Source organism: Phyllobates terribilis, unplaced genomic scaffold (assembly GCF_046119375.1).
Source record: "Phyllobates terribilis strain yellow unplaced genomic scaffold, ASM4611937v1 Scaffold_3__8_contigs__length_932513732, whole genome shotgun sequence".
Taxonomy (NCBI): domain Eukaryota; kingdom Metazoa; phylum Chordata; class Amphibia; order Anura; family Dendrobatidae; genus Phyllobates; species Phyllobates terribilis.
The window spans coordinates 141,114,489-141,134,394 of NW_027362763.1; the positions used below are offsets into that span (position 1 = coordinate 141,114,489).

At 45.4% G+C, this 19,906-nt stretch overlaps 1 protein-coding gene across 1 annotated transcript in view; it reads right to left on the minus strand.

The window, feature by feature from the left end:
* Positions 1-7,857: 7,857 nt before the first annotated feature.
* Positions 7,858-19,906, minus strand: part of TAF1B (TATA-box binding protein associated factor, RNA polymerase I subunit B) — a 174,299-nt gene continuing 162,250 nt past the window's right edge. The window contains exon 15 of the mRNA XM_073674171.1: positions 7,858-9,449. Coding sequence (XP_073530272.1) covers positions 9,254-9,449 — 196 coding nt within the window. The 3' untranslated portion in view covers positions 7,858-9,253. The remainder of the gene's footprint in view (positions 9,450-19,906) is intronic.

Consider the following 19,906-nt stretch of genomic DNA (forward strand, 5'->3'; position numbering starts at 1 on the left):
ACTTCTCCCAACCGTCCAAGAGCAGTTTGGCGCCCAACAATGCCTTTTCCAGCATGATGGAGCACCTTGCCATAAAGCAAAGGTGATAACCAAATGGCTCATGGAACAAAACATAGAGATTTTGGGTCCATGGCCTGGAAACTCCCCAGATCTTAATCCCATTGAGAACTTGTGGTCAATCATCAAGAGACGGGTGGACAAACAAAAACCAACAAATTCTGGCAAAATGCAAGCATTGATTATGCAAGAATGGACTGCTATCAGTCAGGATTTGGTCCAAAAGTTGATTGAGAGCATGCCAGGGAGAATTACAGAGGTCTTGAAGAAGAAGGGGCAACACTGCAAATATTGACTTTCTGCATTAACTCATTCTAACTGTCAATATAACCTATTGGTACTCATAATATGATTGCAATTATATTTCTGTATGTGATATAAACATCAGACAAACACTAATAAAAACCAGAAGCCAGCAGATCATGTGAAAATATAATTTTGGTGTCATTCTCAAAACTTTTGGCCATGACTGTAGTGATGAGCGAGTATGTTCAGTTAACCCTTTTCGGCGAGTATGCTCGGGCGAGAACCGAGTATCTTCAGCATACTCGGTGATATGTTTGACTCACTCCCGTGTACATGATTTGCGACTGTTTGACAGCTTTAATACATGTGAGGAATGCTTGTTTCTTTCGCATTCCTCACATGTATTAAAGCTGTCAAACAGTTGCAAATCATGCACACGGGAGTGATTCAAGCATAGAGAGAAGATTTAATGATCATGCCCACTTGGCTAAAAAGACTAGATTAAAATTTAGGGAAGAGGAAGTTGACGCGCCCTCAGGACCGTGGGGTACTCGGCAGCCGGGCCTCTGGTTGCTGGGGGATATCACGGTGGCTGGCCCGGTCCGTGACTCAGGGCGGTCAATAAAAAGGGGGGGATTATTTATAGGGGATTTGTGAAGTTTTCGTGACGCCACCTGTGGAATGCGGCTAAAGGGTGCCGCCACTGCGGAGCAGTCCTTGGGAGCTGGTGTTACGGCAGCAGGGATGGTGTGGCTCTCCACAGGTAGAGCTAGCTCCAGGGCAGTGTAGGATGTGTAAGTTGCGCTGGGCGTTGTAGTGCCGGGAGGCAAGAGGGCGCAGATGAAAGAATGGACGGAGGCAGTACGGTGCAGTCATCCGAGTTTTTACTCACAGTTCTTATGACAGTTCCACTGGTGCACTGTACAGGTGCCAGCCTCCCACGTCACACTGCGTTCACCAGGCAGGGGTTTAGCACTTCCTCAGGCAGATTAGGAGCACCTGACAGAACCCCACTTTCTTGTGTTCCTAGCTAGACCGTCTTCACGCTGGGTCTTCTCCCTCCTGCCCTGCGCTTCCCCACTCTCAATCCTGCTCGGGTGCTCTGAGGTCCCTCCTGTCTTGCTGGAGTTCTCACACCTGCTTGACCCTCACGGGGAATAGAATGAGGCTTTGGCAACTGGTCTATGAAAGCCAGAAGCCTCTGTTTTTTCCAGCCGAGACTTGGAGTTACACGGCTGGACCAGGGGCCGGTCCCCTTCTTGCAGCCTACAATCCTTCTGTCTTCTGACAGATTCGGGGCGTACGGGTGCTATCCCGCACTCGCCGTACCCCCTGGGATCCCTTCTTTAGATTGTAGCCTACTCCTCTGCTCCCCTCCTGGGCCTCTAGGACTGGGCCCTGCTTGTGGAGCAGAGCTCCTAAAGAGACTCGGCTCCCTGACTGTCTTCCACTGACCAACCTACTAACCTGCCACCCTAAGATGGCTTCCCTTTTTATACCTCACTCTATAGTGCTCCCCTAAACTGCTTCCTCCACCCACACCCACTACTGGTTCCCCCTACCTTTGGGTTCCCCCCCACTCAAGCCAGGGACAGGGCTCAGCAGGAAACACATTGCATCTTGCCCTTCCAGCTGGCCTGGAGCAGTGTAGTGTTGGATGCAGGTGTTGGGGTTCTGGGCAGCACTCCCTCCTTACCTGAGAGAAGGGGATACCACACCTCTGGGTGAGGTGCAGTACCTCTGTGGTGACTGAACCCTCAGGGGCGCCACAAAGCCATATCTCAGGAATGGAGAGGCCAGGAACAAAAGAGAAACAACACCAGATTCAGGAGAACAGCGGGTTTTACACTAGGTGAAAAAAACAACTTGTTTTTGGCAAGTAATGGGTCCTCTTTAAAGGGCATAGATCAGTGTTTCCCAAACTCCAGTCCTCACGGCCCCCAAAGGTCACGTTTTCAGGATTTCCATAGTATTGCACAGATGAGAGAATTCCTGATGCCTTGATGATACTTCCATCACCTGTGTAACAAAACACTAAGGAAATCCTGAAGACGTGACCTGTGGGGGCCATGGGGGCTGGAGTTTGGGAAACACTGGTATAGATGAACAATTAACAATTTAATTGTGAACCTGTGCAGGAGCTGGAATGAATCATGACATGATTGCGTATAGGTAAGGAAATCACTAAAACTTCCTCAATTTGCATAACTGTCTGGTTGCTAATTCCCCGTTATTCAAATGCTGGAGATCAGATATCAGGTCCTTACAGTCCAGTAACAATCAGTCTCCAGTCCGCACACCTGGGACACGTGATGAGCGGTGGGGTCACCTTCACTTAGGACGGGCATGTTGTACCTATGTTTAACTGTCTGTGTTCCGGATAGAACACCTGGATTCCCTGTTTATTTGGAGTTAAATGCCTGTTAAAAAACAAACAAAAAAAAAGCTGTCCAAAAATTTAGCGACAGAAACACTTCGATTCTTGAAACTGAGCTATTATTACTAAAACTGACGAGTCTGTTTTTGTGTATACTCGTATGCTTCATAAAATGTCAACATTTCTCCACCAGTTATACATTCTCTATCGCTAGATGATTTTTAACACACAATGCCATTTGTTCTGAGAAAAGCCTCCAGCCCTTTATTAAATTTTGATATAGTATCTGTCATTACCTCTTGTGGTCGGCATCCACAGTCTGACTGCTCTGAACCCTTTCCTGTTTAGGTGCCGGAATCGCCTTTCTTCCACCTGTAATGAGTGCCCCCTGGTCCTTAGCATGGTCTTTGGAGGGAATAAGTCATGTGCTAGTCCTTTGTACTGACCACACATATATTTATACACGTAAATGAGATCCCCTCTGAGATGTCTTTTTTCTAAGCTAAACAAGCTCAACTTTTCCAACTTATCATATGAGAGGCCTCCATCCCTTGTAATAATCTAGTTGCCTCCTTTAAACTGCCTAATTTCCCAATATCTTTTTTAAAATGTGGATCCCAAATCAGGATCCCATATTCTAGATGTAGCCTCACCAGTGATTTATAAAGGGGCAACAGTACATTGGGATCACAAGATTTTCTCTCTCGTTTGCTTTTGCGGCTGCAGCTTGACATTGAGTACTGCTGCTCAGCTTACTCGTAACCAGAATACAGAAGTACTAAATATAATATACCAATAGAGGGAACCTAAGTGCAATGTAAACATAAACCCTGTTAAACTAGATTTTATTAAACAATCTTAAAAACACCAAAAAACATCCCATGTGATAAGACATATATTTCCGTCACTAATTGTAACTGGGTAAAGAAAGTTTAAAACCAACGTCCCTACGGGACACCACTAGGGAATCCAGGCGCAGATAGTAAATACTTATATCGCCCTATTAATGTCCTGGAAAAATCCGGCCTATCATGGGGGTTGGCACCCTAAGATAACGAATTTGGCGCCCTCCTTCCTCGATGGCTGTCCCTCACTCACCCTCTTGTGCCCTATGATGGTGAGCTAAACTTGGAATGAGTGACTGCCTATTCTAATACATTAAACATACTACAATAATAAATAAGTAAGTAATAGCATGATGAAAAAGAGCTTATCTCGTATATCTGGGAAAAGAACCTGGCTTGAGAGAAAAACCTGTGGATTCTATAGGTGTGGAAACTGTAGCAAGTGCGATTGGATGGCAGTATGTAAAACCTTTACAAGTTCAGCCACTGGTAGGACTTATTGTAACCAGAATACCCAAGTCCTTCTCCTGTTCTGTAGTCCCGAGTATAATCCTAATATTAGCGATACAATTGCTCAGCGGTGGAATACTTTAAATTTATCAACATTCTTCCTCATCTACCACATGTTTCTAGTGACTTTAGTTTTCCTAAAGTTCCAGGATTTTTGTTTTTTTCCCTTTGTAACACTTTGTTGAATATTATACTGAAACTTACCATATTGTGGTCGCTGCTGCCCTAGTGCTCCTGTAGATCTAATATTTGACAAGATCAGATCCAGCAAAATGATCTCTTCTTGTTTATCAACCAGCTGAGAGAGGTAATTGTCTTGAATTGCAGATAAGAACTTCCAGCTTTTAGCACAAGTAGATTCTATGCCCCATTGAATATCTGGATAGTTCAAATCCCCCATAATAAGGACCCTATTATTATTTGCTGCCTTTTTAATTTGTTGCAGCATTTCATCCTCTACCTGTTCAGCTATATTAGGAGGCTTATAGCAAACTCCAATTAGCAGCTTTCCATTATGGCCATCCCCATATATATTCACCCATACTAACTCTATATTGTCACAGTGTCCCCCAATGTCATCTTTAATCTACGTATATAATTATTTTCACCCATTCTCCCTATGTTTTTTAGGAACTTTTTTTTTTTTTTTTAACCTGGATGAATTTGTTATTCCAAATAATGTTACATGCCAGATTTTGACTATGGTGCTCCAGGGGTTCAGGTGCTTGGTGAATGCTGATCCAATGTTATACAAAAATAAAAACTTGTATAACAAATCAGAAAATCAACTTACCTCAAGGAAGTGCATTTTCTTAAAATACTTCCTACTTCTTAATATAACTTTTCTGGAATGTAGGTAACTGCTCGGAAGAAAAAATTCTCAAGAAAAGCTACAAAAATCCAGACACGGCAGGAAGTGATTATTCACATGACCCTTTATAGTCCGTGTGTAAATGTAACCCTATTTCAACAAGAAAAAAATGCACTGATGACAGTAAATTCAACAGCTAAAAGCACAGATCGTGGCTATATAACCCTTTAGATGCAGTGTTCAATAGCGACTTATGTGGTTGGGAGAGGGACAGAACTCCCTGTTTTATTCCCTGCTCCTTCCCACCGCAATCTCACTTTGTGATGCCGTTGGCTGCAACAGGAACTACAGGCAACCAATTGCCTTCAGATTGGCCAGCTAGGGCGGCCTGCTAGACCCTTCTAGGGCGGCCTGCTAGACCCTTCTAGGGCGGCCTGCTAGACCCTTCTAGGGCGGCCTGCTAGACCCTGCTAGGGAGCAGTCAGATGGCAGTATAAATAGGACCGATATCGGACAGAAATTCATGGACTTGCCGGTGGCTCTCCCGACCAGATCGTGACACCTTCATATATTTCTATGCAGCAGTCATGCTCGGGTCGGGAGAGCCCCCGACCAGTCTGAGCACTCTGGTCTGATTTACACGGCGCATATATAAGCAGCAAGTAAACCAGTTAAAGTGCAAGTCCCATAATGGAGCCAATTTAAAAAAAAAATTAAAAAGTACAGTAAAAATGTTAAAAAAAACCTCAAATAGAATTCGAAAAAATAACGGACAAAATGATGTTTTTATGTAAAAACAAAACAAAAAATTTGCACATGATTTGTATCAATTATAAAGCTGTCACACTATTTAATCAGTAAAGTGGACACTGTAAAACAATAAATGCAAAAATCACACCAAAAATTTAGCTTTATCATCATATTGACACACAAAAAATGGAATGGAAAGGGTTAAAAAAAGTCATATGTAAAAAGAAAAATGAAAAAAATTGCGTTTTACTGAAAATGTCATCTCATCCTGCAAAAAAAAAAAGCCTCCTTGTGGTTTTGTTGGCGAAAAAATAAAAATATACATTTTGCTTTTTTTATAGAAATAACTCTTGGAGCGCATAAGCAGTAAAACATAAAGTATAAAAATCTGGTATCAATGTAATTTTAAGAATATAGTTGTTTTACCGCTTTTACCACATGGTGAACGGAGTAAAAGAAGATAATAAAAACCAAATATTCAAAAATTTAGGAATTGTTTTAAATTCGTGCATTCGATTTCCCTAAAATTCTTAATAAAAAGCGATCTAAAAAATGTTATTTACCCCCAAATTGTACCAATATAAACTTCAACTCTTCCCGCAAAAACCAAGTCCATACTCAAGTCTGTACTCAGTCAATGGAAATATAGTGGGTTTCGACGTTACTGGTAGGACAAAGCCTCTGATAAAGGAATAAAACTCAAAAAAACCAATCCAGCAAAATCCACGCTCCCAAAGCCAAATACCCCCCAACTCCTCCCTAAAGAGTCTTGTAGTGGAATGTTTCTCCTATTGCCTCTTGTGAAACTGAAAATTTGGGGCTACATCATTTAAGTTGGAAAAGTTACATTTTTCACGACCCAATGTTATAAGGTTCAGTGAATCATCTGTGAGTTCAAAATGCTCGATACACCCATAGATTTAGTGGTGTAAATTCCAAAATTGAGCCACTTTTGGAGTTTCTCTAATATTTCAGCACCTCAGGGGCTCAAGCTAATGAGACATGACATACACAATGGGTCATTTTCTCTTATTATCTATTGTGAAGATTAAAAATTTGAGGGTACATCAACATTATATTGGAAACAATTACTTTTCATTTCTCTTTGCATTAACTCTTGAGGAGCTCCTGAAGTGTTTAAAAAAAACTTTCTGAATGCAGTGTTGAATACTTCCAAGGGTGCAAAAAAAGAAAGAAAAAGGGAATCTTACTTGGGTGTTTTCTGACCTACAAGTCCCCAAAGTCACTTTGAAATTGAAGTAGTCTCTGAAAAAATTAGATATGTTATGTTTCCATGAAAATTTTCAAATCTGTTGCAAAACTTTTAAAGTCTTTCAATATCCTAACAAAATAAAGACATTTGGAAAATTATACAAACGTAAAGTAGACATTTGGTAAATGATATTTATTAACTTTATTGCGTGGTATGACCATCTGTTTTAACGGGATAAAAAGAAAGTTTGAAAATTGCAATTTTGGGCAAATTTCAGATATGTTAAATGTACTACTAACATAAAGTACAATGTGTAACATAAACCAATATCTGAATTACTGGGACCAGAAGATGCATTCCAAAGTTATCATATAAAGTGACACAGATTGGAAAAATTAGGCTCTGTCAGGTAGGTGAAACCTGGCTTTGGCAGTAGGGGGCTAATGCAAATTTTTCATTTGTTTTCTGTTCCAGTTACATGGGCCAACAAAAACTGTACAGTGAAGAACAATTATTAATAAGATTGTTCTGTCTCTGTATAGCATCATGTAGTTGTCAGCACATTCCCTGTTTACTAAGAACAATGTGCTTCCAACAATGATTTTTATGCTGAGATGAACAATCTGATCATCCAATGAAGGAGAATTTTGCTAATTTGACGTGTGATCAGCCAAATGGTCGGCCAATAATTGGGAAAGGAGTATGCTTGTTGTCCTATTATTGGCCCATAGCCAAACTATTCCTGAAGTATAAGGCTTAGTGCCCACGATGTAGAAATGAAGCAGAAATTTTCCTGAGTATTTCTGCATCTCCTTGGCAGTAAAACCCATGCGGTTTTTACATGCGTTTTTGATGCCTTTTTGCCATGCGTTTTTCCAATGCATTGTATAGGTAAATCTGCATGCAGAAACGCACAAGAATTGGTTATGTCGGGATTTTTTCTGCGAGTAAAATCCGAGCAGAAAAAATCCTGACCATGTGCACAGAACTTGCAGAATGTCATAGGAAGTCATGGGATAAGGTATGCAATGAGTTTCTGGAGCGTTTCCGTGCTGCAAATCCGCACCAAAAACGCATTGTGGGCACGCAGCCTTATCCTGCTGAAAAAGGTCACTGCCATTGGGGAATACCACTGCCGAGATATAGGCTCCGTATTTACAATGTTTCAGTAAGTTGTATGCAACAAAGTAAGATTTCAATGAATGCCAGAACCCAACGTTCCCCAGCAGAACTAAAACATGACACTGTCTCTTTACCAGATTTTTCTTTTTTTCCCACAGTACATTCTGGTGCCATCGGTTCTGGAGGTAAGTGATGCATGCGCAATTGGACGTCAACACGACTCACCAGAACAGGCCACCTTCTTCCTTTGTTCCATGGTCTAGTTTTGATGTTTGTGACCATTGTAGGTGCTTCACAGGCTGTCATTGTAGGAACACCTTTGTTAGGCATCAAAGGGGTTGTCCGGTACTTTATACTGATGCTTATCCTTAGTATAGGTCATCAATATATCGGTGGGTGTGCGATATCCAGGAGCCCTCTGGATCAGCTGCTCTTGGTGCCAGCAGTGGTCAGATGTGCTCAGTTGTGGAGCGGAACTACTCAGCTCCGTCAGCTGTATGGTGGCTGCAGAGGGATATTTCAGATCCAGCTCTATTTTAATGAATAGGCATGGATGTGCAGCACAGAGACATGTCCACTATGCAGTTGACGGAGGTGTGTTGATCTGCTCCACAACTGAGCACATTGGGCAGCCACCCGAACCGAGAAAAGCTGATATGCGGGGGTGCCAGGTATCACACCCCCACCAATCTGATATTGAAGACCTATACTAATGATACGCCATCAATGTAAAGTACTGGACACCCCTTTTAACCGTTAATTTGTAGATTCTTTGAATTTGAGGGCTAACCAAAACTATTTGGCCATTGTTACAGTCACTAAAATCCTTATGCCGTGCACATTTTTCCTGCTTCTAAAACATCAACTTCAAGAACAGTCGATATACCTGCTTCCCCATATATCTCCGTCATTTACAGACTAGTAACATGAATTTCAGCAAGGTAAAAATGGATCACAAGAGACCACACCCCACTGTCTAAAGTGAGAGGTTTTCTCATGTGTTTGTGGAGGTGGGGGGTAATTTATTTATTTAGAAAAATCATAACTTTTTGTCACGTGTCTGAGTAAGTCAGAAAACAATAAGAAAGTTGTCTAAGAAAAAAAAAAGTTATGACCAAAATATTAAAATGAAGAGGATGACAATAAGATGGATTTTAAAGCTGTAGACAGAAAACTTTATTCACAAATTCTGGAACTTTGTTCCTTTTAGTATTTCACTGCTGTATGACTGATCATCACTGGCAGAAAAACAATCTTATCACAAGGTAGAAAACAGACTCCCTTTATTTACATTCACATTTACTTGTACAAAATGATGGGTGTCAAACTTTCTTTTTCCTTTTTCTTTTCTTAGGCTTCCCTTTGGGAATCTTACGGCAAAGCTTTTCCTCCACCAAGCCGACCTCGTAATGGATGACACTGGGTTCCACTCTCAAGACAATGGAAAAGAGAGATATGATAAAACGATAGCTGCTCGGGAATTGAGTCTCGTCATATAGTTTCCAGTGCTGACAAAACCTGACAGAAAACAAGAAATGAAGAAAAACAGGTTGAGAATAATTAGAAGTTCAGGTCACGCTGTACAGATCAGCTTGTCAACCACTTCAATATGTCGTAGGGAGGTCACCTATACACTAGGACAGAGCCACTAATCTCATTCACATATTCTGTATCTACACTCAACACTGAAATGGCAACACCAAGAAGGAAAAATTGTAGAATTATGGAAATCACAGGATGGATAGACTTGTTACTGATATGCAAATGATGAAAGAATGGAAACATTTCCTAAACGTCTCGATTTATTCAGTATCGAGTATGAGCGCGACGTCGAGAATTCCCCACACTTACAGCCTTGGTAAAATATCAATGAGGTTATTAATGGTTGTCTGAGGAATGTTGTGCCATGCTAGCTGCACTTTATCAAATCATCAAGATCCCCTGCAGGCAGCTCCTTTTGTAATTGCCGACCAATGACATCTCAGATGTGCTCGATGGGAGACAAGTCTGGAGACTCTGTAGGCCGTGGTAGCACGTTTAGGCCATTCAGGCCATTTACTGTAGCATGATCAATATGCGTTCTGGCACTGTTGTGTTGGAAATAAGCTCCTAGGAAACTGAGAAATGTCAGTACCAAATCAATGTAAAGTTGAGCTGTCAGAGTACCTGGAATAAAAACTAGAGGGGTCCGGCTACTGTACATTTTGCCACTCTGCACCATAATCCCAGGAGTAAAATAATAATAATAATAATAATTTTAAAAAAATTACAGAAAAAAAGGCAGCCTTACTTACTAACATCATGTCACAACACAAATACACTAAAGCAGGGGTGGGCAATTAATTTTTCTGAAGGGCCACACGAGAGACCGTAAATGTTGTGGAGGGCCGAACTAATAGGCTAAAATTAATTCCTCTATATGGCGTATGAGCCCACACATAGCCTCCTATGTACAGTATGAGACACCACAAAGCCTCCTATATACAGCGTCGCCTCCCTATTTAGTGTAAGCTCCAAGTAGCCTTCCTATATACAGATGAGCCCCACGTAGCCTCCCTATATACATCATGAGCCCCACATAGCCTTCCATATACAGCATAAGCCCCACATAGCCTCCCATATACAGCATGAGCCCCACATAGCCTTCCATATACAGCATGAGCCCCACACACAGCCTCCCATATACAGCATGAGCCCCACATAGCCTTCCATATACAGTATGAGCCCCACATAGCCTCCCATATACAGCGTCACCTCCCTATATAGTGAGCTCCACATTGCCTTCTTATATACAGCGTGAGCCTCACATAGCCTCCCTATATAGTGTGAGACTCACGTAGCCTCCCTATATATCGTGCGCCCCACATAGCCTCCCATATACAGTATGAGCCCTAAAGGATGCAGCAGAGGTGCAAAATACTAATGAAATACCCACTTGCAAACCCACCATAAATTAAGGGGGTGGTGGCCTAGTATTACAAATGCACACAAACTTACATAGGGCGACAGTCACACCATGAGGTGCATCGTTGTCAGGAATACAGCCTATTACTAACACCCATACTATTAGATCAGGCTTTCCAGCACCATACGTGCATCTCACAGGCCAGACACCCCAAATTACCCAGCCATATCACGTGGGCCTGCTGCATCCTGTAGTGCATTTGTGTTGTGACTTGTTGTTAGTAAGTACGGCTGCCTTTTTTCTGTGATGTTATTTTGAATTTTATTCTCAGTGCTTTTGAATTTAGTGGTGGGGCTCACAGCTTATGCATTTTGGCCAAAATATTGACCAATATCTCATGAATCATATACCGTACATTTTTTTGTTGCACATTTATGCATTTTTCTTGCTAGATGCCGGCCGGACTCTTCAGTGTTGTGTGGGTAATTTGTTGTGACTGGCGCTCTATGCTCTATTTGTGATACTAGACAAATACACCTTTCATGTATGATGGGTTTGGAAGTGGTTGTTTCATGTGTGATGGGGAGTATTTTTGGACACCTTCACGAAGAACCAATTTAAGGCCTCCATACACACTAGGCTAAAATGGACCGAACCTGCAGATATTGGTGGGATTGACTGGCATTCTTAGGTCTATGGAGCCCTCCCAATTCTTATCAACAGATGAGAACTGGGGAGTGAAGGATCTGGTACGTCTGATTTCCAACAGCCAATCCTTTTGGTGACCAGGAGAGAAGCTGCTGCCAGACTCTCTTATAGAAGACACAGGAGCGCTTGGCCAATTGTCAAAACCAAATTGCTTCTTCGTATAAGAACTCGAGAGAGGGATGACTATCATCGCGAAGGATGGTTCAGCCTACAGTTACCTAATGTTTATATTTCACCTGATGAATGATTGATTGGGTAGAAATCTTCAGTTTCTACTCACTGTAGACTGATGTGTATGGTCACACTCAGCTCTGGAGAAGCAACGTGTGGTCACCATTGAGATGGAGATGAGGCTCCTTGACAGTGGGGACATGAGACACCAAGGAAAATAATAGCCCGGCTCCGGAGCGAACAACTACCATACAATTCAACTGTCCCTTCACCTTTATGTTACAGGCAAGAAAGTCAGCCAGGGAGATTTACTGACATGGAGACCCATAGCAACCAAAGCAATCAGAGGCTTTCATCAGTGTATTCTACAGAAAGACAACAAAGGCCACTGTCAGGTATGAGGGGTAAATTGCCGCATACGGCTGTCCGAATGTCACACTATAAATGTTATATACCAAGCTCCTGTGACAAGGAGACCGTGTTGTGTTTCTATGGTGGAATCTCTGAAATGGCCACTCAAAAATCTGGGAAAAATGGTGTTCTTGAGGGGCTGTCCTCTTGAAGAAGAGGGTAAACATACATTATATCACAAAAGTATGAGGACATACATCTATCAGGTTTCTCCTTCAGTACCATCTCCCCCACCAGAGTATAAATCCGGCCCCCCACCGCCGGTGTATATACTTCCGGCCCCTCCATGCCGTCAGCCTTTAATAACGTGTGACAGAATGGTGGGTGGTGCAGAGCCCACTGATACCAGCCCGGTCCTGTAATAGGAGCCACTGGGGTAACAAGTCCGTTCATAACGTTTCTTACTCCTTAATCTTCCCCCATCACCTGTGAGTGATAATACTGAGAAGGATCAGGAACCGCAGCAACTCAGCCACGAAGTGGAGACCCCGTAACATTACAGAGCGGTGGGACGACTGCTGAGGAGCAGAGAAGTCACCAATGCTCCGCTGACTCCGTAACTGCAGAGTCCAGACCTCCTCTGGTATTATCATCAGCACAAACACTGCGCCCCCACCAGGAGCTTCATGGCCAAGCAGCTGCATGCAGCCTTACATCACCAAGCACAATGATGAGCGTAGGATGGAGTGGAGTAAAGCTGCCACCACTGGACTCGGGAGGGAACGTGTTCTGTGCAGTGACGGATCACACTTCTCTATCTGACTTTTCATGGAGGAGTCTGGGTATGGCGAATACCAGGAGAACATTACCTGCCTGACTGCACTGTGCCAGCTGTAGTTTGATGGAGGAGGGGTAATACTATGGGCCTATTTTTCAGTGATTGGCATAGGCTCCTTGGTTCCAAGTGAAACAAAGTAAATTTGGTTTAACACTCAATAGCAGACGTGAACAAATGGGGGCAGCAAACGAGGTGGGTGGGTTAATAAGTTGCATGGAGCATGTGAGTGAAATAGATATGATGACCTTTTTGGGAGAGGAGCAACAGGGAAAAAAAGTCTATAGGGAAAAGGCAACCAGGGTAAAAAAAACAACAGAGAAAGGGGGAACAGAGACCCAAGAGGGTCACAGAGGCGTTCACAGCAGAAACAGAGGGCGAGCTGGGGCTATTGGGCTCTGATAATCATAAGGGAGGTAAAGCAAATTGTGTTTGCTTTCCACAGTCTGACCATGGAGTTCAGAACTGCTCAAACCTCTCCACTCTATACAAGAGAGCTGTAAGTTTTTCATTAATCAGGTACCAAGAGAGGCGTCTCTTCCTATTAATTTCTATGAGAAATCTACTTTGCTGTTCACATGGAGTTTTTTTTTCCTGAAAAGGCTTTGAAAAACATTTAGTGGAAAACAGAAAGTGGTTTTCAATTTTTCAAAGTGGATCATGAAGGAAAACTCTCCAAACCAAGAACTGTCAAATCAAAATGCTGCAAAGAAAAACTCTTCCTAAAACTCCCCAAAAGAGGAGCATGTCCTAAAGCAATTTTGATTTGGAAACACTTGTGCTTTTTCAACACATAAAAAAATAAAAAACTTGGTCTGAACATAGCCAAAGGTTATGTGCACATGAAATCCACCTGAAAAAGCGCCCCATAAAATGATCAGCAATATCCAGACAACATTGTTCTGTATGATCCATCTTATGTCACTTCTTTCAACTGATTCAGGGTTCAGAAATGCAGTTAAGAAGGGGTGGGTAAATAAAGTAACAAAAGAGAGAACATTAGCACAGCAAAGCTATTTCACATTGCAGTGCAGGTCTTCTTTTTGATGTTATTTTAGCGCTTTTTCAAGTGGGTTCCAAGAGGTATAATAATTCAAACGTGTTCAGGGGACCCTCAGCTATGGAGGAACTGACAGCAGGTGTCCCATCACCTTGCAGCACCCATGTGCCAGATCCTCTCTGACCAAAAATGTATATTTCAACATTGGTGACCAGAACAGAACCTGATACACAGGGCTGTGGAGTCGGTAAGCCAAACCTCCGATTCCGACTCCTTAATTTCCATGACTCCGACTCCAACTCCGAATCCACGACTCCGACTCCCTCATACACGGCTCATGTTTAAGTGATAAATTTACTGAAGCACAGATTCATCTCAGCTAAAAGTCTAGACCCTTAGATCAGGAATAGGACAGACATTTATAGGACATTTCATAACTTTCCCAAATTCGTATGGAAACATTTCCAGCACATCCTGCATTGAACTACTGTACCCAATTTATTACATATTTTAAGAGCTGGAGTTGGTCCATTTAATATCGACTCCGACTCCACAAAAATGGACACGGACTTTGACTCCGACTCCACAGCCCTGGATGTGAATGCTCCTAATATATTTTTTTTTCTATCTTGGATTAAAGATAAATTTAAGCAAAATGGGGAAAAAAAATGCTCAAGGTCATTAGACGGAAAAATATTAATTTTCATAATAGAATGGTAAATATAACTGTATTGTGTACATTGTCACGTACATTGTCCTCTCTCCTCAGGCAGTGCCGGTGAGATTTGCATAGAAGAACACATAATTAACTCTTCAGAAACACAGAATTGTGCTGTGCAGGCAAATATTTAGCTAAAAAAGCGGAAAATATTTCTAGCAAATCATCTACGATTCCCATATTAATAGTCTTAACAGTAGTTTTTTTACCAAGACTTAAAGGGTTTATTCAATACACTGATATTGATGACTTATCCTTATTTAATTTACTCGCTTATATAGGACCATCATAGTCAACAACGCTTCACAGACATCATCACTGTCCCCATTGGGGCTCACAATCTACATTCCCTATCAGTATGTATTTGCAGTGTGCCTGGGTTTCCACCCAAACACAGGGAGAATATACAAACTCCTTGCACATGTTGGCCTTAGGATGGCTGGGGTTCCAGTCCATCAACTGGCACTACACGATCAGGTGATATAAACCCCAGCAGTGGCCGGATCACCCTCACTCCATCATACTGTCTGTAGCGTCGGCGTCCCTGTCTCCTGCTAGGCAGGGACGCCGTTCCCCTCACCTCTCCGCTCCGTGCCCGGCGTCTTCCTCCCGCTCTGCTGGCAGCGCGCGCTGCTTCCCGGCCTCTGTGCTTAGGGCACGCGCGCGCTCCCCCTCTCTTAAAGGGGCCGCGCGCCGTCCTAAGGAGTCCCCGGCCAATGGCCGGAGGACCTCACCATATATAAGGCACCTCCTCCAAGATGGAGGTGCCCGAGCAATGTTGTTGCAAAGCCTTTCAACTCTGCTTCAGCCCCCAGGTCCCGTTACCAGTTACCTGCCAGTCACCTGCCAGATTCCTGCTTGATACCTGCCTGATACCTGCCTGATATCTGCTTACCTGCTTGCTATCCTGTGGTCCGACAGTCTGCCTACCAGCTCCTGCCAGTCTGTCTATGGATCAGTCCGCCTGCGGACCAGGAAGTACCTGCCAGATACCTGCCCGCTCACCTGGGAGTGCTCACCTGCTACCTGCCTGCTAGCCTACCTGGAGGCTCTGCCGTCACTTGCTGTGACCACCTGCTTGTCCAGAGACTCTTGCCCGCTCACCTGGGAGCGCTCACCTGCTACCTGCCTGCTAGCCTACCTGGAGGCTTAGCCGTCACTTGCTGTGACCACCTGCCTGTCCAGAGACTCTTGACCGCTCACCTGGGAGCGCTCACCTGCTACCTGCCTGCTAGCCTACCTGGAGGCTCTGCCGTCACTTGCTGTGACCACCTGCTTGTCCAGAGACTCTTGCCCGCTCACCTGGGAGCGCTCAACTGCTACCTGCCTGCTAGCCTACCTGGAGGCTCTGCCGTCACTTGCCGTGACCACCTGCCCGTCTAGAGACTCTTACCCTGCTGTCACTTGCCGTGACCACCCGCCTGTCAAGAGACTGTCCCCGTCACTTGCCGTGACTTCTTGCCCTTCTACCCAGAGACTGTCCCTGTCACTTGCCGTGACTACCTGCCCGCCTCCCCTGGGAGCCGCCCTCTTCCTTACAAGGACTGCCCCTTTGTATAGTTGCTCAGAGGTTCCACCTCCCAGACCCGTTACAGTTTGCTCGGGCCATGGAACCCGGTGGCACCCAAGCTCCCTCGCTCTCGGACCTATGCCATGAACTGTCCCGTCAGAGGTCCCAACAGGAGTCCATCCTGAGCCACCTGCGTAGTGTTAACTCCCGCCTGGACACACTGACTACATCTTCGGGACCGGCTTCCAGTCGCACGACTCCTACCCCGGCAGCGCCGCTGCTCATCAATTCCATGGCATCTCTTCCCGGTCCCCGCCTCACCGCCCCGCCTCGTTTTGGCGGAGATCCCGGTCAGGCACGGGGCTTCATTAACCTGTGCACTCTGCACTTCGAACTGTTGGCACACCAGTTTTCCACCGACCGAGCCAAAGTAGCCTTCATCATGTCCCATCTCACGGGGGAGGCGCTGGCTTGGCTAAATCCTCTATGGGAGAGAGGAGACCCCCTGGTGTCCAATCTGCCAGCCTCTCGGCTTTCCGGAAGGTCTTCGACGAACCAGGACGGAGGACCTCATCCGCCTCATCTCTGCTACGCCTCCGCCAAGGGAGTCTCACCGTGGGCCAATATGCCATACGGTTCCGTACCCTGGCTTCGGAGCTTGCCTGGGATAACGACGCCCTGGTGTCTGTCTTCTGGGAGGGTCTGTCCGGCCGTATTAAAGATGAACTCGCCGGTGGGGACATTCCTACCACTCTCGACGACTTGATTACACTTGCCACCCGGATTGACATCCAGTTCCAGGAGCGTACCAAGGAGGTCACCCATGAGAGGAGGTTTCCACGCTTTGCCCCTACCTTCCACAGATCCGTCACTTCCTCCGTTACTCCTCCGGCGCACTCACCCGAGCCTATGCAGGTCGACCAGACCAAGATGGTCAAGACCCGTCAAGAATTACGCCGTGCCGAGGGGAGCTGCTTCTACTGTGGCAGTAAGGAGCACCGGATCCGTTCCTGCCCGGAGAGGTCGGGAAACGCCTGTGTCTAGGATCGCTCAGAGAGGTCACCCTAGACAGAAATAAACCCTCTCCATCTCTAATGCTGTCGGTCTCTATCATCTGCGGGGAGAACCGTTATCTTGAACTGGCTCAACTTGACTCTGGAGCTGCTGGAAATCTCATTTCTCAGTCCCTGGTAGAGAAATACCGCATTCCCACCAAACCTCTGGCTGTACCCTTATCTGTCGCCGCCGTGGATGGGGGCCTCTTACCACATCCCATCCAACTCATCACCGAATCCATAACTCTGCAGGTGGGAATGCTGCACTCTGAGAGCATCTGCTTCCATGTTCTGCCTGGACTCTCTCACGCCCTCTTGCTAGGCCTACCTTGGCTCCAGAGACACGCACCCGTGCTTGATTGGCAGTCCGGAGAAGTTCTTCGCTGGGGACAGGACTGCCATAAGACTTGTCTAGTTCCCGTTCATCCTGCTCGTCCTTCTCCTACCCCAGCCAATCTACCCGGCCTACCGGCTCCCTAATGGTCTTTTGCGGACGTCTTTAATAAAAGAGAAGCTTAGACATTACCCCCTCATAGACTATACGACTGCCCAATTGACCTGATGCCCGGCGCTACTCCTCCCCGTGGGCTTTTTTCCCCCTTGTCCGCTGATGAGACCCGGTCCATGTCTGAATATATTGAGGAGAATCTGGCCCGGGGATTTATCCGGAAATCTACCTCCCCGGCGGGAGCAGGCTTCGTATTCGTCAAAAAGAAGGACGGCTCACTCCGTCCCTGTATAGACTATAGAGGCCTTAACCAGATCACAGTGAAGAATAAATACCCCTTCCGCTCATTCCTGAATTATTTGACCGTCTGAGGGGGGCTAGAATCTTCACCAAGCTGGACCTCCGTGGGGCGTATAATCTGGTCCGTATCCGTCAGGGGGATGAATGGAAAACGGCATTCAACACCCGGGACGGCCACTATGAATATCTTGTAATGCCCTTCGGTCTCTGTAACGCTCCCGCCGTCTTTCAAGAGTTGGTCAATGACATCTTCCGTGACCTTCTCTACTCCTGTGTGGTGGTGTACCTGGACGACATCTTGGTCTTCTCTCCGGATCTTCTCACTCACCGGAGGGACATTCGTCAGGTCCTGCTCAGGCTCAGACAGAACCACCTCTACGCTAAATATGAGAAGTGCCTCTTTGAGCAGACCTCGCTTCCGTTTCTGGGCTACATAATCTCTCAGACCGGCCTACAAATGGACCCTGAGAAACTGTCTGCCATCCAGAAGTGGCCCCGACCAGAGGGGTTGAAGGCTATTCAGCGGTTCCTGGGCTTCGCCAACTACTACCGCCTCTTCATTCCGCACTTCTCTTCCCGGACTGCCCCCATCTCGGCGCTCACCCGTAAGGGCGTTAATCCCAGAGAATGGCCGCCCGAAGCAGAGGAGGCCTTCCTTTCCTTAAAACGAGCTTTTTCCTCCGCCCCTGTGCTGCATCGTCCGGACGGCAACAAACAATTCTTTCTAGAAGTTGACGCTTCCTCCTCCGGAGCCGATGCAGTACTTACCCAAAAGTCGTCTTCCGGAAGAATGGTAACTTGCGGCTTCTTCTCCAAACTCTTCTCCTCTTCTGAGCGTAATTATTCTATAGGAGACCGAGAATTGTTGGCCATTAAGCTGGCACTAGAGGAGTGGCGTTACCTGCTCGAGGGGGCTCTTCACCCGGTAATAATTTACACGGACCACAAGAACTTGGCTTACCTCCAGAGTGCCCAGAGACTTAACCCGCGCCAAGCCCGGTGGTCCTTGTTCTTCGCCCGCTTTAATTTCATTCTTCATTTTCGCCCGGCTGACAAAAACATCAAAGCTGATGCCTTATCCCGATCCTTTTTGGTCTCTGATCTTGAAGAGGAGCCTAAACACATCATCGACCCCGCCAAAGTAATGCAGGTGGCCCCCGTGAATCTAAATAGTCTTCCACCCGGTAAGACGTTCGTAACTGTTCCTGATCGTGAGAAGGTTCTACACTGGGGACACTAATCCAAGCTAGCTGGCCACGCTGGTCAGAAAAAGACCCTCCAGCTTATTACCCGGCATTACTGGTGGCCTACCCTGCACAAGGACGTAATAGACTTTGTTTCAGCCTGTGTGTCCTGCGCCCGCAACAAGGTTCCGAGACATCTGCCAGCCGGCCGTCTCCTTCCACTTCCTGTACCTGCTGCCCCGTGGCAGCATATAGCTATGGACTTTATAACGGACCTCCCTGTCTCTGCCGGTTGTACGGTCATATGGGTGGTCGCTGAAAGCTTTTCCAAAATGGCTCACTTTATTCCCCTGCCGGGTCTCCCGTCTGCATCAGAGTTAGCTAAAGACTTTATCCATCATGTCTTCCGTCTTCATGGTCTTCCTCTCCACATCGTATCCGACAGAGGGGTTCAGTTCACCTCTCGTTTTTGGCGAGCCATGTGTAAACTGCTGGGAGTCACCTTGGACTTTTCTTCCGCTTATCACCCACAGTCCAATGGCCAAGTAGAACGGATCAACCAAATTTTAACCAGTTACCTCCGGCACTTTGTTAATGCTCACCATTCCGACTGGGTGGATCTTTTACCGTGGGCCGAATTTTCTTACAATAATCACGAGAGCGAATCTTCCTCCAAATCCCCGTTTTTTGTAGTCTTCGGTCAGCATCCTCGGATCCCTTTTCCCGTCTCCACCTCGGTGGACAATCCGGCTGCGGAATCTTTCGTTAACGAATTTTCCTCCATTTGGGA